This window comes from Purpureocillium lilacinum (genome assembly GCF_023168085.1).
Source record: "Purpureocillium lilacinum CBS 284.36 DNA, scaffold_1, whole genome shotgun sequence".
In the NCBI taxonomy this organism is placed as follows: domain Eukaryota; kingdom Fungi; phylum Ascomycota; class Sordariomycetes; order Hypocreales; family Ophiocordycipitaceae; genus Purpureocillium; species Purpureocillium lilacinum.
Genome location: NW_027072111.1, coordinates 27,726 through 50,347, shown reverse-complemented (window position 1 = coordinate 50,347; position 22,622 = coordinate 27,726). Strand labels below are relative to the sequence as shown.

Below are 22,622 nucleotides of genomic sequence, written 5' to 3'. Positions count from 1 at the left end.
AAGATTTGTTCGACATAAGCTGCTGACATGCTCTGGTTCCTCCGGAATTCCCCGTTGGAAAGTAATTAATGCAATGCTTCCTGAGTCGCTCAAGATCAGGCACCAAGAAGCAACACGGTGCGGCCCTTCAACAAAAGTCCTTGCAGCCAGTCACTGCTTGCATGCACTGCTTGCATGCACTGCTTGCATGCGCAGCGCTCACTTGTCGGACCAGCCGAACATCCCTCCAGCGCACATGACGTCGCTGGCCTTCGGTGGCTTCCGGCGGAGCTGCGAGTAGCTGAGTGACGCTGCCTTCACACGCCCCATGCACGACGACTTTATCTACTACCTGAACCTTCGCCGTAGCAACCGTGGCGCTCCGCATCAGTCCGACAACACTGAACTTGCCCAGCTCTATCGGCGCCGTGGTACGCAAGCGCAGGTTGAGGCGGCAGGATGTCAATTGTAAACATTTCAAGCGGCACAGGGTAGGCCACTCTGCCACCAAACGCGCCCCTTGTCGCGTCGCGCAGACTTCTTGGATCACGGGCGCAAAGCTAAAGCATTGCTGCAGCTCAAACATTGACCTGGAGGACCTGCAAAAGTTGGCGGCTCAGCTGCATGTCCATCATATCGACGCCGATGACGCTGGCGATTACCTGACGATCCTGCGGTCTTTTGAGGCTGTCGCCAACAGCATAGAGGATGCGCCTGAGTACATCCCAGATGCGCTTCGCCCGCACCCTACCATCACGCCGCGTCGCTTTTGGCGGCCCGAGGTCACTGACAATCGGCTCAATGCGTGGAGTCACAGGTGCCAGCTTCAGTCTGCCTGCCCAAAAAATAGCCCGCTAGCCGGCCGTACCGTCGTCATCAAGGACAACATCGCAGTTGGGGGGATGCCAACAACGCTGGGCCTGCCAGCGTCTGCGTTTCTCCACAGCGACAAAACCGGCACCGATTACCCAACTTCTCCAATTGACGCCGTGGTCGTGGCACGTATTCTTGCCGCCGGCGCCGTCATCAAGGGAACATCCACGTGTGAGAGCTACTGCGCGTCTCCGTTGTCCTTTGCGTCTGCTACCGGGCCAGTACACAACCCCAGACGACACGGGCTCACTGCCGGCGGCAGCAGCAGCGGATCGGCGGCTTTGGTCGCGGCCCATGCGCTGGCGACGGGCTCGTCGGGGCAGGACGCTGGTTTGCGGGGCGAAACGGTTGAGCTCGCCATCGGGACCGACCAGGCTGGGTCTGTCCGCGTGCCCGCGTCGTTCAATGGGCTTTATGGGCTGAAACCGACTTTTGGTCTGGTCCCGTATACTGGCGCTGTGTCTATGACAGCAATGATTGATCATTTGGGACCCATCGCGGCCCGCCTCGAAGACATTGCTTTGCTGCTCGAGGTCATGGCCGGCGACGACGGCTTCGATCCACGCATGACGCCACAGACCCCGCTGAGAGGCTCGGTCAAGCCCTACGTGCAGATCCTCGCACAGCAGCGACAGAACACGTCGATTGCACCGACACCAGGCAAGAACTGGACGGTCGGCTTGCTCAAAGAAGCATTCGCCGTCGCAGGCGTGGGCAACGATGTGAAGAACAATATTGTCGAGAATGTCACCAAGTACTTTGGCGCAGTTGGCGCTTCCGTTGTAGAGCTGTCAATCCCAATGCATGCCGAGGGACCAGCGATATGGACCGCCGCCACGAGGCCCTCAATGTCTCAGTCGCTTTGCCAAGGACGCCCGCTGGGGCACCTGGCGTATCAATCGCCCCATGCGGAATTGAAATGGCCTCCGGGCCAGGAAACATACGAAACGCTGACGGCGCTAAACCCGGCTGTGGTCAACATCATGCTCAGCGAACTCTTTGCTCGGGACCATTCCAAGGCTGGACTGGCCGCCAAGGCCCACCGAAAGTGCTTCGAGCTGAGGAATGCCTACGACCGCGCTTTCGAAACCGTGGATGTCCTCGTGGCTCCTTGTACCCCATCAGTCGCCATGCCTCACCCTCCAGCTGTCGACGATGGAGAGGTACGAGACAAGGCAGTCGGCATTCTGGAGAGGCTGAAGCCAGCGGTCGGATTGACTTGCAATACCTGCCCTTTCAATGTCACAGGCCATCCTAGTTTGAGTGTCCCTTGCGGAGAGCTACCCTCAGCAGAGGCACCACACATGATGCTGCCTATTGGTATGCAGATCATTGGACGGCGATGGGCGGATGATGCGGTTATCGGTGCTGCTGCACTGTTTGAGGCTGGCCGTGATGCTTGCAAGAGCCGACCATAACTAGGGTTGTATTTGTTTCTCCGACGACCGCTCCATGCGCTCTTAGATCAGATGGACATAGACCAGTACATCTACACTTCAGACCCTCTAATGAAGTCCACGATTGCCCTGTCCATCCACTCGGTATCCGTTGTATGGGCTCCCGAGCCTGCCAAGTGCCCCCAGACGGAAGGGATCACCTTGATGATCGCCCGGGGAATGCTCTTAGACTCCCTTTCTGCAGCCTCCCATCGGAAATATTGATCGGTCAGGCAGGGCATCAACAAGATGGGAACGTCAATTTGTGAAAGTGTGCCCTCTAAAGACAAGCATCGGGTTGCGCCCGGGCGCTGGGCGACAGTAATGTCCCCCCTTTGCCACATGCTGATCTTGGCGAGAAGGTCGTCGGGGTCCCAATCATTGTAATTGGTTCCAGCCACGACACTGTCCCATGCTGTTTGAGATTCAAAGCCATGGGTTCTATACAGTTTCTGATCAAACCACTCGGGGCTTGTCAACCAGGCGGAGTACGCCTTGCCAAAGGCGCGTAGTCCTCTGAGCGGTTTGAGGATACTATTGTAACCGGCCCCTTGCACGTAGTCGATGGAATTCTGCAGGGCAGCTTTAGGGCCTTCCAGAAACTGATAATTATGTCCACTTGTTCGTGCTGAGGAGCAGATGATAACTGCGCTCCGGACCATGTCGGGATGCGTCACCATCCAGTAGTAGGCGCACTGCCCTCCCATAGAGAATCCCACAGCAATGTCCACTACAGAGATCTTCAGGTGGCGAGTGAGCAGCGCGTGCTGCGCACGAACGCAGTCTCGATAGTCCAACGATGAGCAGGGGAAGTTGGCCGTATTGGAAGGACTCGATGATTCACCATTGCCGAAGAGTGCGACGACGATAATCCTATGATGACGAAGAGCACCTTTGGCAAAGGTCAGAGTGGACCGGAGACGGCCACGGAAGCAGGTGAAAATGAGTGCCGTCCTGCTTGCTCCGGGGTTGATGTCGAGGTAGGCCTGGTCAACCGAGGGCAGCGTTGGTCCTGCTTCAAAGGTGAAGTTCTCGATGTGGAAGCGGCGAACCGTGGGCTGTTCTTCCATTATGGGCCAAAAAAAAAAAACGAAGTTTAGCAACAGTATCGGGATGGCCGTTGCATGGCTGGTAAGATTGACCTTACACTTCGTCGTTACACTTGGCCAAGAGGGAGTGTTTATGGTGTCGGGGCCTCCGCCTTCTTCGACCCATCGTAGTGCCTGCTAAGCCGGAAGGCGCTAATGCAAGCTCACCTGCTTTCGCTACCCGAAGTCTGGACGCAGGGCTTTCCGACATCGGCGTTGGTCTTAGATCGTTCGCTATAACAGGAGATATGCGTATATCCCCAACAAGCCACGTATCTTGACACTGCCAACGCCACGGACTAGCCTTGCAGTCATACTACTCGCTATAAAAAGACGACCGAGTGGAACATCTTCTGGAATCAGAGCTGTTCTGCATCAGTATGATCCAAGGTACAATTTAGCTAAGCGTACTTGCGTTATACTTGGTCATGCGTTTGTTTCACTGTTTAAGAATGTTCCATATAGTGTTCCTTGATTGTGTTGTACCTCTCCTGGCTAAGTGGAAACCATACCCTCTGATGCCTTTCTGTGCGGCGCTCTTGCTTCTACCGGCGCACCAGCACATCATAGCCTTGCACCACCCATCTCACCAAGACTTGCCCACCCTCTAGTTGCTCTAAAAGGTTTGCCAGAAACCAGACAGTCCTTGAGAGACAAGTTTGGCAACGACCAGACAGGCAAAGCTTGCCAGATAGCTGCCAGCCGCAAAGACCATCAACGCCAGGTAGCCATTCTGTTGGAGACGCAGCATGCCACCGCCAATGGCTGTGCCCGTAAACATACTGAGTTGCCCGGGTCAGCCAAAGATCGTTATCACCAGGTGGCGTTGTGCCGTCGAGGAACGTTACCTCAAGCTGACGAGAGTGTATGCAGTGGAATAGTATCGCCCGTAAGCAGCCAGCGTACATAGCTGGCTGATGCATACCGGGGCAAGACTCACGTTGCCCCCGCTGAAGAATCCGAACACTAGTGCGAACACGACGAGTGCCGCCTGATTCGACGATGCTGGCAGCCAGATGCCGAGCACGGCAAAGAAGGGGCCCAAAACAGTCACGATCAACATGTTGAACCGCCCGATCTTATCAGCAAAGTATCCAGAAATCCAACGTCCAAACAGCCCGCCTGCGTTCAACAGGGATAAAAGCATGTACGAAAACCGCGGCGAGCTTCCATGGTCCAAGGTGTACGAGGCCAGATAAGAGAAAGGGATAAACAGTCCCCACTCGAGGAAGAACACACCGAGACTCGTAAGCACCAACGCGGCGTGTCGAAACACCATCGGGTCGGGTCGGATCGTGGACCACATGACGGGCTTCGGAGGGAAACGCGGGTGAATGAGGGCAAGGGCCAATGCAAATGCCGCGACGCAAACGAATCCGGCAACACGAGTCGCCCACGCGAAGCCAACTGTGGCGAAAAGGCTCTCCAGCATCAGTGGGAAGACTACGCCGCCTACAGCCCCCCCGGAGGATGCGATGCCGGTAGCTAGTCCCCGTCTTTTGTCGAAGTAATGAGCAACGATGGCGATTGCTGGGGCGAACACCAGTGACAGACTAAGACCCCCTACAATGCCGAAGACAAGCATAAAATGCCAGTACCGATCGCAAACCCCAAGTAGCATCAAGTACAGCACGGTGAGCACCTCGCGCGGCCCTCTAGCATCGAAAATTGGTCCTGACTGGAACCCCAGCAGGAACGTCAAACCATTGTAGACGCCAAAAATCCAGCCTACAGTAAAGGGGGTGTAGTCTCTTAGTTGATGGCGCAGCAGGTATGCTTGGAATGTTCCAATGCTGTTCATAAATGATACGGAGCCGAAGAGGGCGCACCAGCTTCCGACCACGACACCCCAGGCACGCCAGCCCCCCTCTGGATAGTTCGCCAACTCACCACACTCATGCTGACGGGGTTGTTTCAAATATTTTTCTGCTTTTAACTCCGTGGTGAGAGAGTCGATACGATTGCCTGGTGGAGGTGCGATGGCGGAAGGCTGTGGAGGCATTGCATGGCACTGACATGGTCGCTCGAGTCCAGATATCGAGGGAGGGAGGCAAGTAATCAAGACACGGCATCCACTCGTACTCGGTGATACATGGAGTGCGGTAAAGCTCCAATCCACGTCGTGCGTCGTTAGTTCACAATGTCGGCCGGTCCGACGACTGGTTTATTGGTGCAGCGGCATCCCCGACAAGGCGCTGATGATGCCACGACGCACTGGCCACACAAGCTTCCGTCGGCCGGCCATCCTGCAGCATAGAAAAGAGGGCAAATGCGATATGCTGTATCGCATCGGCATATTGAAGTCGCAAAGTCGAGAGCGCCGAAACGCCACCGCATCCCTTGATCACCCTATTCTTTGTCACCGCTACAGGACCAATCCGTCCTGCACCCCAAATGTCGCCCAACGGGGAAGCATACCTGGTCAATCCCGACGCGCCCGAGGGCAGCGCCCGCTTTCCCCAAGCCCGCTTCGCCCCCAGCACCAGCCACAGGACGCTCTATGTATCCGGGACGGCGTGTGTCCGCCCCACTGACGGCACTTGGCCAGGGGTTACGGAGAACGACGACGGCACGCTAACGTTGGACATCCACCAGCAGACGGCGGCCATGTTGGACAACGTGGACACCATCATCAAGAGCGCCACTGGTGGGAAAGGCGGCGTGAAGAATGTCATTGACGCCGTTGTGTACCTCGTGAACATGGAGAGGGATTATGTGGGCATGAACGAAGAGTGGAACAAGGTGTTCGCAACGCGGGCGAGCGCGCCGGCCAGGGCAACGGTGGGCGTCAAGGACTTGCCTGACCCGCGCATGATTGTAGAAGTCAAGGCCACCGCGGTGGTCGACGTCTGAGATGGAACGTGGCGACAATTAGCGGCGATAGGAGACCGGCGCGCAATCTTCACGATTCAGACACATAAGGATACAATGCCGATGTGCTGGGGAGTCAGCTTCTGGATCTGTGGTGCAAAGGGGGAGGACGATGAGCGTAATCGGCTTTCAGCAGTGCAGCGCCCCCGACATCTGGTGTCTGGTGTCCGCACGGTGGTATCAGTGGGCTGCCCTGTATTAACTAGATAACGCTTAGTAAATTGAGCCCAACCAGTGGACCACCACCGCCCAGTGACCCAACAAGACCAGGGTGCGGGGAACTCTGGGCTCCTCAAGAAGACAACCTTAACGGTACACGATAACGCAGGGCCATCTTTCCATTGCATCACAACTTCCTGCCTCTGTTCGCCCTCATGGAGCAGAACCACGGTCTGGCGCGAGCGCGCGCTTCGTGTTCTCGATGCCACAAGCGAAAGAAGCGGTGCGATAGAGTGTTGCCATCTTGCCGCAACTGTCAATCTGCCAGCATTAGATGCAGCTTCCGGGACGACGCAGGCCAAAACGCATCATTCCCCGTGCAGTAAGCCGTTCCTGCCAGTTGCGAACGCGTGATGTACAGGCGAACGCCTTGTCTTCTCGCTTCTCAACAGCTCCCTCATGCCATTGCGTCGAGCGTGTGACAATGGGGGCTGGTGATCTGATCTAGCTTCTTTAGCTACGTGCGCGCTCTAGAGCAGCGCGTTCGAGACCTGGAGGCTGGCGGGTGCGAGCCAGCCCAAATGATCGCCCCACAGCGAATTGAGCAAGACGCGGTGGCAATCTGTCACGATCAAGGCTATGATGATTCGCATATGGACGAATCTGCAATTGCGCCGCCAGTGACGTGCGCTGCTTCAGACACGATGGATGCTACTACCGCGGACCATAGAGCCGTGACTGAAGCATTTGTGCATCTGCAGCCACCGTTGCTTCCGCCCCCGTCGCTGGCCGGCCCAACAGCAGCAACGGAGCAACCACCAACATTTGCGCGGGAGCTTCAGACCCTCTCGCTTGGAGCTGCCGCGGAACGTCACCTAGGGTCAACATCTGGCTTATCATTCGCCAAGATCACGCAGAAGATTTTGAAGCGACTGACACCAGATAAGGCGGACTTTGTCTTTGCTCCAAACCAAGAAGACGTAGCCGGAGCGTCTTTCTTCAACTTCAATTCGCCGTCTGACGTATTCAACGACAGCCTTTATCAAGACTTGAGCGAGTCAATCTCCATCCACCCAGTTTTGTTCGGTGATCTGTTCCTAGCCGACCACGCAGTGATGACTCCTAATGTTGGGGATCTAGCTTGGCCAAGCGACGAGCAGCACGTCCAACACCTCGTGAATTTCTACTTTGCTCACTCACACACATTGTATCCCATTTTAGACCAGGAAGAGGTCTTGGGAACGCTGGGGAAGATCCGCGGAAAGCCCCATGAGCTTGCCAACCACTCCGCTTTGCAGAACTTTAGACTGTGGATGATTCTGGCCATTGGCTCCACCGCGTACTCGTCCCTCTCGCTGACGGAGGAGTCGGAGTCAATGGGGTACTACGAAAAGGCTTTACAGTATGCTGATCAGGCCCTGGAGCAAGACGAAATGGTGCATGTGCCCACCGACAGCACAAAACTCGGCTGACCGGTGGCACAGTCTGCTTTGGAAGCTCTCATGCTTCAAGTCTCCTACTCCTTCTTCAATCAGTTAGGACCAAGTAAGGCATCCCCGCGCTAGCCCTCGCAGACAAGGAGCCATTCGAAGCTAAAGCGTCGCTTTTAGACACTTGGTTCTTGGTGGGCACTGCAGCCCGGCTTGCACTTGGTTTGGGCCTCCATACGCCATCCGCCTATGACGGTTCATCGTTCGACGTTCAACAAAGACGCAAACGGATTTTTTTCTCTATCTATATGATGGACCGGCAAGTTTTATATGAGTCATTGTATGCATTAAACGTGGAATAACGTTTGTCTCATAGAGTTGTGTCTATTGCTCTGGGCCGCCCTTTCGCGATTCATGACGACGACATCGAAGTCACGGTACGCTTTCCCAGTCCATTGCAATTACCTGTGAGAACCAGCATGCTAAGTCTTGAGGGGCAGCCATTTGTAGATTTTGATGCCGATTTTATACAGCCCGGAGAGTCATGCCTACCAAAGACACTATTGCAGCCGTCTGCCTTGTCCGTCCCGCTCCATATACTGCACCTGAGGCAACTCGCAAGCAAGATTTCTCGTCTCGTCTACAAAAAAAGGAACTTGCATGCACTTCAAGGCCCGCAGGATCATCATGCCATTCTAACATCCCTGCACGAAGAGCTACTACAATGGCGGCGGAGCATGCCTTTTCCACTGCCCCATTCCACCGAGCCCATCCCGCACCTGCATACCTTATGGTACGACTTCAACTACTACACACACTTGGCCATGATCTACAGACCTTCTCCGCTGTGTCCGACGCCGAATGCAGATGTACTCAAGGTCCTAGAAACGGCAGCTTCCATGGCCCTGCGCCAAGCGTTTGCGATGCAGCAGCAGCGGCGCTTCGCATATAACTGGCTCAACTTTCTCGCAATTTTCACGGCAACACTGTCGCTTGTCTATGCAATCACTGCCCAGACTGACGATATGCATGCGGTCTTGAAACAAACTAAAGCCATAGATGATCTGGACTTGGCCATTCAGCTATTCCAGACTTTTGGCATCAAATTCGCAGCTGCTCAGAACATTCGCCGCATGATTCAAGAGATTTCCCGAAGATACAAAGACATTTTGTCGTCATCGTCAAGTCGCAGCTTGATAGCAAGGATGCCGTCTCCGCTTGTATAACCTATGCTTGCTGGCTGGCTTCAGATGCCGTTGTGACAGCAATTGAGCGAGCGACCTTCTCCGGTCAAATTTCTCTTTGGGTTCACCGGCAGGCGGACGTCTTGCGCCAATAATGGTATCTGAACGGGAGCGTTATATATATCGCCACTGTGCGATAGCGAACTATGTTGTGGATATAATGTGGTAGCTTGGGGCACTCGCATGACAAGCAGCATAGAACTGGGTCGAGCCACGACTACTAAGCCTTCGTTCCATAACTCACTCCCCTGACCTATGACAGAGACTTGGTCGGTGTGCTTTTGCATCAGATGCGGAAGACCTTGCTCGGAAGGAGTCACGATGGTCAAGTCAACCTAGGTGCTGTTTCTGAGCAATAGTATCATGCCAGCAGGCTATCAAAGCCCCGTTCCACTCTTCAAGTCAGCTCCCAGGGCGACTTAATCTAGGGTGGCAAATGTGCATATACACGATCTAGAGATATTCGCTTTGAGCTGTTGACTAGCTAAGTAATCTATACTCGTCTCCACAATCACCCATCGTCTGGAACAGCTGTGCTTTCCGGCTTCTAGCCAAAACCCTATTAATGGACTCTTGGTCCTCCTTATCTAGCATCCACCCAAACGTGGCAGAATTCTCGCGAGTGTGCTCACTGACTCCCATTCGGGCGCCAACAATAACGGCTCCCACGTAGGGGAAGTCCAGCACCCACCTTGTGGCGACATTTGAGATTTTTACTGCATGTTTGGCACCAATAACGTTCAAGACGTAAAGCAAATCCTGAAACAGAGACCAGCCACCCCAACTGCAGATCATCCCATAATACTGTGTGAGTTCGTTAACAAAGTGACTTGGTTGGGAGTCTTGTATTCATCTCGAAAGCTCACCTTACGTTGGCTTGGTGTAACTGATTCGTCATAAATGTCGGGCTCAGGTTTGTTGAGCCACTTGTCTGCAAGGAAACCTCCACACTTTGACACGTCTTAGCGACTCGTGGCCCCTGGAAGCACTTACACGTGCGAAAATAAAATACGAACCAGAGTACCATAAGTTATGAGTTTAATACCGTGTCTCTCACAAATATGACCCATTTTGTCGGTGGGGCGGGAGTCGATGAGGGAGAACTAGACTTTCCTTGAGAAAGAGTTTTTAAGAGAGTCAGATCATATGTGACTTGCCTGGACTTGGTTGGTCCATATGCGGAGGCCGTGGTGAATAACTTTCTCGAGATGAGCTGTGTTAAAGTTGCACAAGCCTACGGCATCGACACGCTCATCTTCCATGAGATACTTAATGGCGTCGAGGTACTGGGGGTTTTCATACTGCTACGCCGTGAGAAGTTTGACTACAGGCTGGGAATCCATATGCACCTACAAACTGCCAATGAAACTGAAGTAAGTCCAGCTTTTCTAGCTGAAGTCTTTGGCACCGTTCAGTGACATTCCGTTCCACTGCCAGACGACTTATTGTCACGGGATGGAAGACACAATATTTGGTAGCTGTGAAAATGGCATCCTTGAAGGGATAATGTGACCGAAATTGACCCTGACGCCAGTAGTTAGAACACAGGGGAAATGCAAAAGCAACAAGCAGTCATGAAGCACTTGCAAATATAATCTCTGCATCACCATAGTGATCCGCCATATCAAATGCTGTGAAACCGTGCTGAGCGTGTGTCGAGAATTGTTCGACAATTTTCGACGTTGGGGCTGATCCCCAAGCAGGGCTTGACATTTGCCAGAGCCCTGAGAAGATTCGAGGGACCTGTTTACCATTAAGGGTAAAGGTCTCGCTCGGCTTGGTGGGTGGAAAAGCTTGCTTAGCAGTAACGGTCACCGTGTCTCTGAAGGGCAAAGGGGGTTGAGAGAGTCCCAAAGCACTGGCGGTCGCAATCGCACCTCTGCGGTAGGGGTATTCAGCCCCCCGGAAACCTTCCTGACACGCTATAAGGTCCCCAAGAAGTTTTTCCACAATGTCCGTCTCCTCGGTGGACATAGGTCGGACGCCGGACTGAACAAATAGGGCTTTTTGGACAGCCGTCATTGCCTGAACAACGTCGCCGTCGATGGAGGCGAGAAACGCACAGGCTCTCCCGGAGTCGACGACTTGCAGTTCCGTTGCCAGATTCGCAGCGCGAATAGCAACCTTCCCTAGCCACGGTATGCCCTGGAAAGGAACTCCGGAACCCAGCATGCAACGAATCAACTGCTGTGCTTTCTTTAACTCATCCAGATCCAGAGTCTGAATTCTGGTCCCCAAAGAAGCAGATGCATCTTGCGCGAGATAATTTCTGGTCTCGGCCTCAAATGTGCTGGTAATGTCGGGTCGCGACACAAGCACGTGCCGTATTATCGCACGGAGGCCTTCCGTTGGCAAGTTAGCGATGACTGTGTCTGTCATCATGTTGACATGCGCTGCATTCGCAGGAACACCGGAGGAGCTTGCCATCGTGAACAGGATGGGGTTTGTGCGAGAGTGTTTATGGGCAATGGGAGCCGGATCGTCTACTGTGTAATCGCATTGAGACATGAGAGTTGGTTAGGGTGAATGCATAGTCCGAATGCTGAGGTTGGTTCCTCGTACAATGAAGCGACACTCATCTCCTCAATCAGCAACATGCATGCGCCGCTTTGGCCGGCGTCTAATCGTACCAGTGAGTCGCCGACGTCAGGGGGTCGAACGAATGAGAACCCTGCCCCCACTGTCCCGAATGCGGGGATCTCTGCACAAACCCCACGTCACGAGACTCGGGCGTCGGGCTGGGGTCATCCTGGGAGCAGAGACGGGTTGGGGCAAGCACCGCCCTTCACGATCGCTCACGGTTTGTTCCTGCTGAACAGTGTCAATTCCCACCACAACACTGCCAACCCTCGCTCAACGCAATCAACATGAATGCATGTCTTGCATGTCGTAAGGTGAAGATGAAATGTTGTCCAAGTGAACCGGCAACATCCACATGCAGGCGGTGCGCCAGGAAGTCCCTGACGTGTGTCTTTCAGAAGCATCGGCGAGGCCGCAAGCCAGGGACAAGGTACCGAGGTTACTGTCCCTCAGCGTAGCCGGAAACGCTGACAGATAAGAATTACCAAACGGAAACCGGTCTCAGAGAATGCAGCGAGCTCTTCCATGAATATCCTGGAACAAGTCGCGGACTTGAATGTCGGCCGCACCGGCCCAAGCACCAATCAAGTTGCCACGGACAATCGGGAAACAGAGCCGGACAACCTACAACCCTCCGGTTTGCTCGACCGCGAAGCTTTGAAAGGCAAATTTTCCCTTCAAAATGTCCTTAGATCCGCTTACCACAGCGGCCCGGAGCTTCCCGAAGACTCGACACCTGCTGTGGTAGACCCCATTCAACTAGGACTGCTGAACGTTACTATGGCTAAGTCCCTGTTTGAGAAGTCGGTAGCGGCCGCGCATGCGTCGTTTGGAGCTCTTCTGATTGATCATCAGTTTCATGGTGATTCTCAATCCGTACATTTGCCAACTGGATCCATGTCTGCACACGTTCGCATACGTCCGCAAAAAGTCTGCATTCTTGCTAAGCGCCATTCTTGCTGTGTCCTCCAAATTTCTCGATACTTCCCTGTATGGAAGGCTGTACCGCCACGCCCAGAATCTATTTACAGACTGCTTCCGTCGTGGTTCAAAGTCAACAGAAATTGTCCAGGCAATCCTAACCCTCACCTATTGGAAGGAGCCACAAGATACCCGAGTATTCACCTCTTTGGGATACGCTATTCGAATGTGTTTTGATATGGGATGGCATAAACTAGTCCCCCATCCATCAAGAAGACAGCCACTAGAGGTAGAGGGCAGTCGAAGAGTCTTACGCAACATTGAAAGAACGTGGTATGTTCTGTTTGTGTACGACCGGAGGTACGTCTTCCCTCCAATCGTGAGCACGAATCTTATGATCCTGCTGACCTTCCTACAGCATGAGCCTTCAGACAGGTAAACCTTGGATGATAGCCTGCGACGAATTCATGGACGCTATCGAAGCCTGGTGCGACGATTCTCTAGCAACGCAGAACGACTTGGTACTTGGGGCATTGGTCACTCTCCGCCTGGCTACGGCCACTGAGTTCACCGTACTTATCCATGGAGTAAAGGACCAAGAACAAGACCAACTGAAGCTTCTACTTTCCATCCTGGGCAGGCGTATTGATCGGTGGGAAACGGAATGGAGCCAAAGAGTTAAGCTCAGAGCTGATCCAGAAGACGACGGATGCCACCAATTTTTGATTCACTTTTACGCCTCCCATATACGACTCCAGCTGTTTTCTCTGCCACTACAGGGCATGCTCGTGTCCGCGGACACAGACACTACCCTCCATTTGGACACAGTATGGACTGCGTATACGAATGCTATAAAGCTCTTGAGACTCATACCGGAATATGCGGAATATTTATATTTCGCCCAGGATTCTATACATGTTATGGCTGCCTATAGCGCTGGGTTTTTAGTCAGGGTGGTTCCTCCCTTTGACGGTCGCTCTAAACAAGGAGGGACAATTTGAGACTTGGAGCTGACACCGTGGTGCCGTAGTTCCTTTTCTTGGCTCCGAGGTCTATCGCAGACCCCATCAAAAGTAACACTATCGAAGCAATCCGAACCGCCGGCTTTGTATTCTCCAGCCAATCGGGGCAGCTTAGCTCTAGCTGCGAGCTCCAGGCTCGATTTCTCAACAGCATTGCGACTAAACTCGCGGAACCTCGGCAACAGCAATTACACACCCCCGAGACTTGCTATGCAAGTGGCTTCTCCGGCAACTGTAGCACTTCAACTGACCCACACACACCAGCTAGAAACCTTGAGGAGACACCGGAGCCAGAGCCAGCCCGCGGCAGCCTACGAGAATTCGACATGGCTGTACTTGATATCCCAATTTGGCAGCAAGGGTTTCTCGAGCTCCCGGAAGCTGATAGCCAAATGTGGTCTTTGATATTTACAAATGCTGGATCGAGTAGTGCAGATGGCACAAATTTATCCTAGTCTACAAATATGTGGTCTTTACTTTTGCGCAACTCAGCATTCGTCTACACTCGGCCGTCCTCAGCCCTCACCACATTCCCGATTGGCATTACCCTAGAGACACCACTGTTGTTTGGGCATGACTAAACTTCCTAGCCTCCCCCCGGGTGATTCTCAGCTGTGACGGACAGTTTGGATCTGGACATGCGATTAGGGCATCCGTGGTCATCCAGTCGTTGGCGGCGGTCATTCTCTGCTTGGCGGCAAGGAGAGGGAGTACAGCGGCTGTAAAGGACCAGCATAAGAAACCAAGATTCGGGCGTTGAGTTGACTGTCTCTTCGCATACCTAGACTGTATATGCTAATGCCTTGCCCTGGAGGGAGGTGAAGCATCTCGCCCTGAAGCGTGAAGTGATCGCCTGGCTTCGCGCCGCATAGGATTCTCTTCCCCGGGGGACACACTACCTCGACCTTGAGGTCATAAAGATAGAATGAATCGTCGTTGATGGTGTCGGCGGGCATGTTCAGAGAAGTTTGCCAAACGTTGGGACAGCGCGACGCGTGTGATATCAGTGGATCATAGGTCTCTTAAACCGGCAGCGTGGGGAATTGCACTGGGTTTTGATCCCAGACTGGGATGAGGGGTGTTCCCCTCGCTAGAGGGGCTGTCCACACCGCTGTCACATTGTGGCACGTACCCGAAGTCGGCGAGCCAACTCGGCATCTAACCCCACATGACCGGCGATCAACGTCGTGACCCGTTGGTCGATCAAGATCCAACATCGTACCAGATTCACACAGAAATTCTTATGAGCGCCCATTGCCACACACCTGAGGCTCCAGTCAGTAATTCTGATTTGTTTTTCTGACAACGCAAGGTATGAGCGAAAGTGCGTTGACTGCTGCATTAGCTTCTACCTGCGCCCGTACATCCTCTTGCCCGTTCACCACTTTATACATTTCGTTCACTAACAGAGTGAATCATTACAATGGGGGACCCTGTGAGATACGCGTCGAGTCCTACCAAAATTTCCGACGGGGAGATGTTAAGTGAGGCATCCCCGACCGCCGAGGCCGGTGAGCTCAAACGCGATCTGAGCTCTCGCCACATTAATATGATTGCTCTCGCCGGCATGATCGTGGGAACGCCTGATGACCCAACATTTCTAGCAGCACATCTGACCCTTATACTAGGGAACTGGCCTTTTCCTCAGCTCTGGGCAGGTGATTGCGACTGCTGGTCCGGTCGGTGCCATTCTCGCCTATCTCCTCATGGGTTGCGCAACCGCAGGAGTCTCCTTCACCACTGGAGAGTTGTCAGCCTTCATGCCTCACACTGGCGGCTTCATCAGACACGCAAGTAAATTGGTAGAGCCGGCATTGGGCGCCGCAACTGGCTGGAACTTCTGTACGTCCATTTTACTAGCGTTTCCATGACAGATCCTGGTAGTACATGTGACGGCATGCTGACCTCTACGTAGGGTACACGATGGCAATCTCAGCCCCGGCCGAAATCAGTGCTGCTGCAACCCTAATACAATTTTGGAATACTGACATTAACCCTGGAGTATGGATTACCGTTTTCCTGGTGGTAATTATTGTACTCAACTTTTGTGGCGTCCGCCTGTATGGGGAGGTATGCCGGCTTTCCTGCGCGAATTCGAAAGGTCAAGCGGACTAACTATCATGTAGTCGGAAGTAGTTTTCGCTTCCCTCAAAATCATGCTGATCATTGGCCTCATTATTGGAGGGCTCGTAATTGATCTAGGTGGCGCCCCCAACCACGACCGATTGGGATTTCGTTACTGGATTCATCCCGGAGCTTTTAATACCTTTCTTAAGACTGGATCAGCGGGTCAATTTCTGGCTTTCTGGAAGGCCATGCTCCCAGCTGCGTTCAGCTTTGGAAACATTCAGATTGTAGCCATCTCAGGTTCGGAGACGCGCAACCCCAGAAAAGTCATCCCAGCTGCCACAAAGACGACATTCTACAGAGTGCTCATCTTTTATGTCTGCAGCATCTTTATCGTTGGCTTGATAGTGTAAGCCTACACGTTCTCCTGGACTTCGAGTCGGAACCCAAAAACTGACTCAAACTCAACGGGCATCAGACCATATGACGATACAGCTCTCAGCCTCTCGACCGGAACAGCTACGCAGTCACCTTTTGTCATTGCCTTTGAGCGATCCGGAGTGTCGGTAGTTCCTTCCATCATCAATGCCGTTGTTTGTACCTCAGCATTCAGTAGCGGCTCCGCCTGTATCTTCATTGCCTCGCGAACGTTATATGGTCTGAGCTGTGATGGCCATGCCCCCAAGTTCTTCCAGCGTTGTAATCGCTGGGGCACACCGCACTATGCAGTTGGAACGACCTGCGCGATTCTACCCCTGGTCTATCTGAATGTCACAAATAACACAGCAGTTGTCTTTGGCTGGTTCGTGAATATTACCACGATCGCAGGACTGATCGGTTGGATCGTCATCGAGTTGACTTTCCTCCGGTTTCACGCGGGGCTGAAGCGCCAAGGCTACTCACGAGACGGTACAGTTCATATGTTTCGTTCCAAGGCGCCATTATTTTAGTAACAGATTCAGACCTACCTTACAAGAGTCCGCTCCAGCCCTACGTGGCATGGGTTACATTGGTTATCGTGTCCCTAGTGGTACTATTCTCAGGTAAGTTCACCTCCTCCAGGTGCGACTTGTCTCGACAATGTCATTGTCTAACTTAAGATACAGGATTCGACGTTTTTGTTCAAGGCAAGTTCACGGTAGCGGGCCTTTTAACGTATTATCTCAATCTCGTCATATTTGCAGGTATGGAAGGACCACTCTACCTACAAAACATCGTTCATCGTGCAACGCTGAAGTCCAAGCATCCAGCGTTATATATTGTTTTTAAACTGTTTCTTAAGTCTCGCGTGGTTAAGCTATCAGAGATGGATCTTCAGCAAGAATTCATCATGATCCAGGAAGAGAAGCGGGTGCTCGGACAAGTCTAGGAGGCAAGAAACAAGGCAAGGCTCGTGACTGCATGGCACATGAAGTTGGCTCAAATGCAAGTTAAATGTGCAAAGTATGCAAAATGATATTTGGGGTCGGTAGTGTCATAAAAACCGCAAGGAAGGCGTCTTTAGAGAGGAAGCCTGATTCTAAGTAGGACTCTTTGCCAACATTGGCATATTATCTGCGTTCCAACACATCCCTGGTTAGGAGCTTGGAGAACTAGTTACGCCACTGATGGGTCTTGGGCTATTGAACGGTCCGTATCATCAAACTCCTTTTTTACCTGCGCCGCAAAGACATCGTCCAGAAGCACCTCCAGTCCTGTGGCAGCCATAGCCTTTCCTTGCTTGAGTGTTCTCTCGTGTGCATCATCTGTTGCCGCAGCTGCGGCGAAGTGCGCAGTATGAATAGCACCACCCGGAGAGTCGACAGCAAAAGTTGGGTGAATGCTGGGGACAACATAGGTAACGTTGCCCATATCTGAGCTGTAGCAGTCGCCTTGTGCCCTTTGCTCGGCAGGACTAGGGAATTGCACCCCAAGACGCTCCATGTGAGTAACGTAGCGCCCTGCGAGAGCATTGTTGGTGCGGATGTCCCAGTACGCAGGCATCCACGTAGTTCGTAGCTCACAGCCACTGGCAAGAGCAGCAGCTTCGAGGCAATTCACAAAGCGTTGCTTGAGAATCTTATAGCGCTCGAGGGAGGCGGATCGCACGCAGTATCGAGCTTTTGCATACGACGGGATGACGCCAGAACGCTGTCCCGCTTCCAACACAACTCCGCGAATGCGATCGCTTGGAAGTATTTGCTGGCGCAGGAGACCAATGCTTGTATGAAGGAGAGTGACGGCGTCAAGTGCGTTGATGCCTTCCCACGGAGCTACCATGGCATGGGCAGGCTTACCAATGTATTCAATGGTAAGTTCTGAGCCGCACATGCTGGTAGAGTACGCATTGTTCTTGGACCTGTGTGATACGTCAGCCATCTTGAGCAAGTCGCACGCGATGCCTGTCTGGCTGAAGATATGCGGAGTCAACTAACATGGGGTGAACCATGAGACAGCAGAACGCATCATCATATGCGCCGGCACGTATCATTTTGATCTTTCCACCGCCACCTTCTTCGGCCGGAGTCCCCATAGCAACTACGCGTCCACCAAGCCCTCCTTGCTTCATGGCCTCGGCGATGCCAAGCACGGCGGCAAGTCCGGACGTAGCAATCAGGTTGTGGCCACATGCGTGGCCAATAGCTTCCAAAGCGTCATATCTACATTTACATAGTCAGCCGGCTACGAAAGTAATGTCAAAGTGCCAACCTAGGAGCAAGCGCCCGTTCGGCTAACGCTATGTGAGAGCCCAAGTAGCATAGCAACTGTAGTGAACTTACTCCAAGTTGACAACGACAGTCCTGCCAGGCTCGGAACCATACGTCGCCTTGAACGCGGTCTCTAAGCCAAAGGCTTGCCGTTGGACGTCAAACCCTCGGCTCTCGAGGAATTCGGTCAAAACCTTGTGGGCGTGGTATTCTTGGAAAAGGACCTCGGGGTGCGCGTGGAGCTAACAAGGGTTGGTGAGGGTGAGCTATGACATGCCGCTCAGGGTACCATCGTTGTACGTACATCAAGGTTGACCTCTCGCAAGGCTGCATTGGCCGTGTCAATGGCGTCGTCGGACACGGCTCGAAGTCGGTTGGACTCCATGTCGTTGTTGAATACTTGCAAAGCCCAAGAAGCGCACTGTCATCTTGCTCTGTGGCTGCGTCCATGTTTTGTAACAAGGCGGGCGTAGGTGACCAGACCGGGGGGCAGCGTACCCGGCGTGCATTCGCCGAGAAGCTGGGGTGCTACCGGCAACACGTTCGGGTCCACCGTTGTCAGTCGCTTGTTGGGCGCCGAAGCCGGCATACCCCGCGCTAGCGTTCAAGCGAGGTGAGGTTTCAGAAATGGGGCCGTCGGACCATCGGGTCCGGGACTCCGGGGTTCGGCGCCGAAGAGATCAGTCACTACGCACGCACCACCCACGTTCAAGGGTTTCGCCTTCAACGTGTGACTGTCCTGGCCAGAACCGGCGTCAGTTCTGGGGTGACACAATGACTGTCCATTTGGAACGAGTAGCGAGGCTAGGAGACGGATCGAAATCCGTTCGAGACGCTGTTGCAAGGATTCGTGCACTTTGCTCGTCACAATGTAGCGTAAAGGAGGGTCATAGGGAATGTGCCGTCTGTTCTTGACATTGCGGCCTCCAGTTTCGAGTTCGCCATTGCGCAGCTTGAAAACGCACATTCCACGTCTATGCCGTCCCCGAGTCTTGCCGTCCTTACTTTAGTAGACGTATACAAACATCGGATTCTCTTTATCCGTCAGATTGCGAAACCCATACTGTGCCAGCTCCTCCTCTGTGCTAATTTCCTCCAGAGCCTGCCGCGCACTCGCTCGTGACTTGTTTTGCCAGACGAGGTAGAACCTCAGACAAACTGTCATTACGATAAGTATGGCAAACGATACGAGACAGGATCCCATGCCAAGTGCTGCGAGAACGTCAGGGCATGAGCTGTATTGGTCTGTGTGCATGTGTTACTCACGATATCGGGGCTGCTGGTTTGTTTTGAAGAACTGCGGGCCAATGATGCTACAAAGTTTAGCGAGAGACCTCCCATGCAGAGAGCAAAGGGCACTTACTTGCCAGCGCTGTAGCCGATCAGTAGCAGCGAGTTGGTCACGACCTTTTTAGTGTGGCCTGCAACGTTTGCCGACGCCATCGCCAACAAAAGAATGTAGCCGGTAGGGAATGCATAGACCTAGTCGATGTGATTCTCATGAGATTAGCTTATGAGCACATACTACGCGTAGAGCTGTGCGTCCAGAAACAAGGGCTCTGATAGTGCAGCCTTGTGTGTAAGGTGATTGGGTACGCACAAGATAGTAGCCGCACAGCAGGGCAGCCTTATTGCTGTACGGGGCAGCAAACACCATGATGGACCCCACGAGGGCAATCGTTAGAGCAACAGTCATGCACCATGTTCTCGTGTTGCTCAAACGAAGGCAAGCATAAGTGATGGCGATCATGACAATAAATTCTAGGGCTCCGCTCGGCATTCCCAGCTTATATATGTCAGCGCAATTCCATGAGGGTCAATTTAGTGCACATACCAATGTCGTCTCAAGAACGCCGTAGTCAAAGTTCTTGATCACGAGATTACCAAACTATGGTTCGGGGGTCAGTCCAAGTCGCTCGTCATCACAGCGAGTACACTTCAGGTGTTTCGTGCCTAAAACATGTATGTCTGCGTTAAGGGTGGTGCTTACTGTTGCGATCGAGTTGGGCACATTCCATATGGTCGCCATGAGAAAGAATGCCCAAGTCTTAACATCCGTCAAGGCCTCCCAGAGCTGGCCAGAGCGGAAGCTGTTGTTATGGATACCCGTGTGGTTATGCCGCACCATCTCTACGGCAGCGCGCTTTTCTGCATCGGTCAGGAACCATGCCGTGCCTTGGTGATCTGGTAACATGAACCAGAGCAAGACAGCCCATAGGACTGACAGCGCTCCTGTGACGAGGAACATCCACTTCCACGACGCTATCCCAACTTGGATATGACCGAGCCCGTAGGCTAGGATGCCACCCAGAATGAGGGCGACGCCGTTGAAGGAGAACCATATTCCCATTCGAAGTGGCTGATCCTGCCGTGCGTACCAAGCACTGCTAATGAGCATAAAGGCAGGCGTCACACTTCACAATATTCATGTCAGCGCGCTGTACTTTGTATGTATATGTCGAGTCTGAGCCTTACACTCCCTCGGTCATGCCCAGGAAGAAGCGCACAGCCATAAGCTTGCCCCAATTGTCGCAGACCGTGTGCATGAACAGAATGACACCCCAGAAAAAGCTTGATGAGCTATTAGATTCAAGGACGCGGTTCCGATCATAGGCAAGAGACTCACACGCTTGCTGCCAAACACTTTGCCGGCTGAAGCTTTTGTAAGATATGCGCGGCAATGGGTTGCATGAGCAGATAACCTGTGGTCGCATTGTTAGATCGTCAGGCGCAGTGTGTCGCGAGACTCACCAAAGTAGAAAATGCTCGCCAGCCAGGAATAATCCGTCCCTTCAAGGCCCTTCGGACGACTGAGTCAGCTCTGAGGCAAGTGGCTATCCTCTCAGGGCAGCAAGGAGGATGAAGCATGCTACCCACGGTATCTTCGATGATCCCGAAAATGGCTGCATAGCTCAGCGTAGACTTGTCGAGGAACTGCAGCATGGTAGTCAATCTGGTACGCGGGAAATAGAACACGGGTCAGAAAGGCCAGCCTTAAGCACGAACAAAGCGGCCGATCCGGCCGGGATTGCAATGACGGGCGGCAACGCTTACGCGAGAAGCGGGAGTACCCAAAGGTCGATCTTCCACAATGCCCGCCGCATGACGACTTGGTCAAACTCGATAACAGTACCTGCAACAATCTGCGCTCCAATATCGACGTTCGAGGTGTCGTGCACCTTTTCCGGGACATGTATCTCATCATCTTCATGCCGATCATGTTGCGTTGGTGCGCTGGTCGACATCTCGACACCGTCATGGTTTTCTCTTGTCTCCGTGGCCATCGTAATCAATTGAGGCGGACAAGTTGACTATGGTAAAGTGATGTGCCAAATCCGAAATAAAATTGGATATGTGAGGCAGGAGAGGTCAGGAAGCACGAGATGATGAGCCCGGGATTACGCCAACATTTGAGGTTGTTAACATGCCGACTCGGGGTGCGTTGAGCCCAGGGGCTCCACAAACACCCCCGCCCCCGCACTGTGGGCCGCTTATCAGACCAGAAAAGGGAAGTCGCACGGCCCGCGGGTCCCCCCAACCGGGACCAATCGGCGTTACTGGGCCGAGGGAATTGCAAGCCCGCCACGGTCAAGCCACATTCCACGGTGAAGGTGGCATATATAAACAGACAAAAACGAATCAGGTGTTATGGGATCATTCCGTCAAATTGCGCGACAGACACCGGCAGTAATTCCGTCTTTTCCTCCATCGCCCCCTACCACAATGGGTTCCCAAACTCTAGCGAACGAATTCCTCACGGAGCAGTCAAGCAAACTGCGGCTGTCAGCCACACTGGAAATCAATGAGCGTGTGCAGGAGCGCCTGAACCGCGGCAAACAAGTGGTACATCTGGGATTTGGAGAGGCAACCTTTCCTCTCCAAAAGGACGTTCTGGAAGCCCACCGCGTGGCCAGCCAGGACACAAGCTATGTGTCCGTCGCAGGGTTGGCGACTTTGAGAAAGGTCAGTCACGCAGTCCTTTCACGGCCCAATAGTCAAAGAGTACACTCATAGATGTAAAGTGAGAATTGGCGACACTAACTAGCTTAAATGTTGCAGAATGTGGCTCAGTTCCAATCTCGTCGCCTGGGGTGTCCTATCAGTCCCAAGCAAGTGGTCATCGCGCCCGGGTCTAAGCCCCTACTCTTTGCTCTATTTGACATTCTACGGGGAGACGTGATGCTCCCGCGCCCTTCATGGGTCAGCTACGAGCCTCAGGTCGTTCATGCTGGAAAACGTCTCTTTTGGGTCGAGACCGACGAGGA

General features: G+C 53.3%; 6 protein-coding genes across 6 annotated transcripts; 3 read left to right on the top strand and 3 right to left on the bottom strand.

Moving 5' to 3' along the window:
• Positions 1 to 307: 307 nt before the first annotated feature.
• On the top strand, positions 308 to 2,270 carry PLICBS_000011 (uncharacterized protein; the record flags this gene model as incomplete). The annotated part of the gene is made up of 2 exons (XM_065599461.1): positions 308 to 447; positions 557 to 2,270. 2 exons carry the CDS (start codon positions 308 to 310, stop codon positions 2,268 to 2,270), a joined length of 1,854 nt encoding a protein of 617 aa, XP_065455533.1.
• A 71-nt stretch (positions 2,271 to 2,341) lies between these two features.
• PLICBS_000010 (uncharacterized protein) lies at positions 2,342 to 3,358 on the bottom strand (the record flags this gene model as incomplete). The annotated part of the gene is made up of 1 exon (XM_018327423.1): positions 2,342 to 3,358. One exon carries the CDS (start codon positions 3,356 to 3,358, stop codon positions 2,342 to 2,344), a length of 1,017 nt encoding a protein of 338 aa, XP_018174119.1.
• A 2,412-nt stretch (positions 3,359 to 5,770) lies between these two features.
• Positions 5,771 to 6,229, top strand: PLICBS_000009 (uncharacterized protein; the record flags this gene model as incomplete). Its single annotated transcript, XM_018327425.2, has 1 exon — positions 5,771 to 6,229. The coding sequence occupies one exon, from the start codon at positions 5,771 to 5,773 to the stop codon at positions 6,227 to 6,229; it is 459 nt and encodes a 152-aa protein (XP_018174121.2).
• An 881-nt stretch (positions 6,230 to 7,110) lies between these two features.
• Positions 7,111 to 7,878, top strand: PLICBS_000008 (uncharacterized protein; the record flags this gene model as incomplete). The annotated part of the gene is made up of 1 exon (XM_018327426.2): positions 7,111 to 7,878. The coding sequence occupies one exon, from the start codon at positions 7,111 to 7,113 to the stop codon at positions 7,876 to 7,878; it is 768 nt and encodes a 255-aa protein (XP_018174122.2).
• Positions 7,879 to 17,266: 9,388 nt separating this feature from the next.
• PLICBS_000007 (uncharacterized protein) lies at positions 17,267 to 18,742 on the bottom strand (the record flags this gene model as incomplete). Its single annotated transcript, XM_018327431.2, has 4 exons — positions 17,267 to 18,008; positions 18,085 to 18,309; positions 18,430 to 18,599; positions 18,662 to 18,742. 4 exons carry the CDS (start codon positions 18,740 to 18,742, stop codon positions 17,267 to 17,269), a joined length of 1,218 nt encoding a protein of 405 aa, XP_018174127.2.
• A 621-nt stretch (positions 18,743 to 19,363) lies between these two features.
• Positions 19,364 to 21,602, bottom strand: PLICBS_000006 (uncharacterized protein; the record flags this gene model as incomplete). Its single annotated transcript, XM_018327432.2, has 11 exons — positions 19,364 to 19,515; positions 19,624 to 19,670; positions 19,721 to 19,839; positions 19,958 to 20,143; positions 20,192 to 20,245; positions 20,348 to 20,771; positions 20,833 to 20,928; positions 20,984 to 21,059; positions 21,109 to 21,157; positions 21,235 to 21,310; positions 21,412 to 21,602. The coding sequence occupies 11 exons, from the start codon at positions 21,600 to 21,602 to the stop codon at positions 19,364 to 19,366; spliced, it is 1,470 nt and encodes a 489-aa protein (XP_018174128.2).
• Positions 21,603 to 22,622: the final 1,020 nt, after the last annotated feature.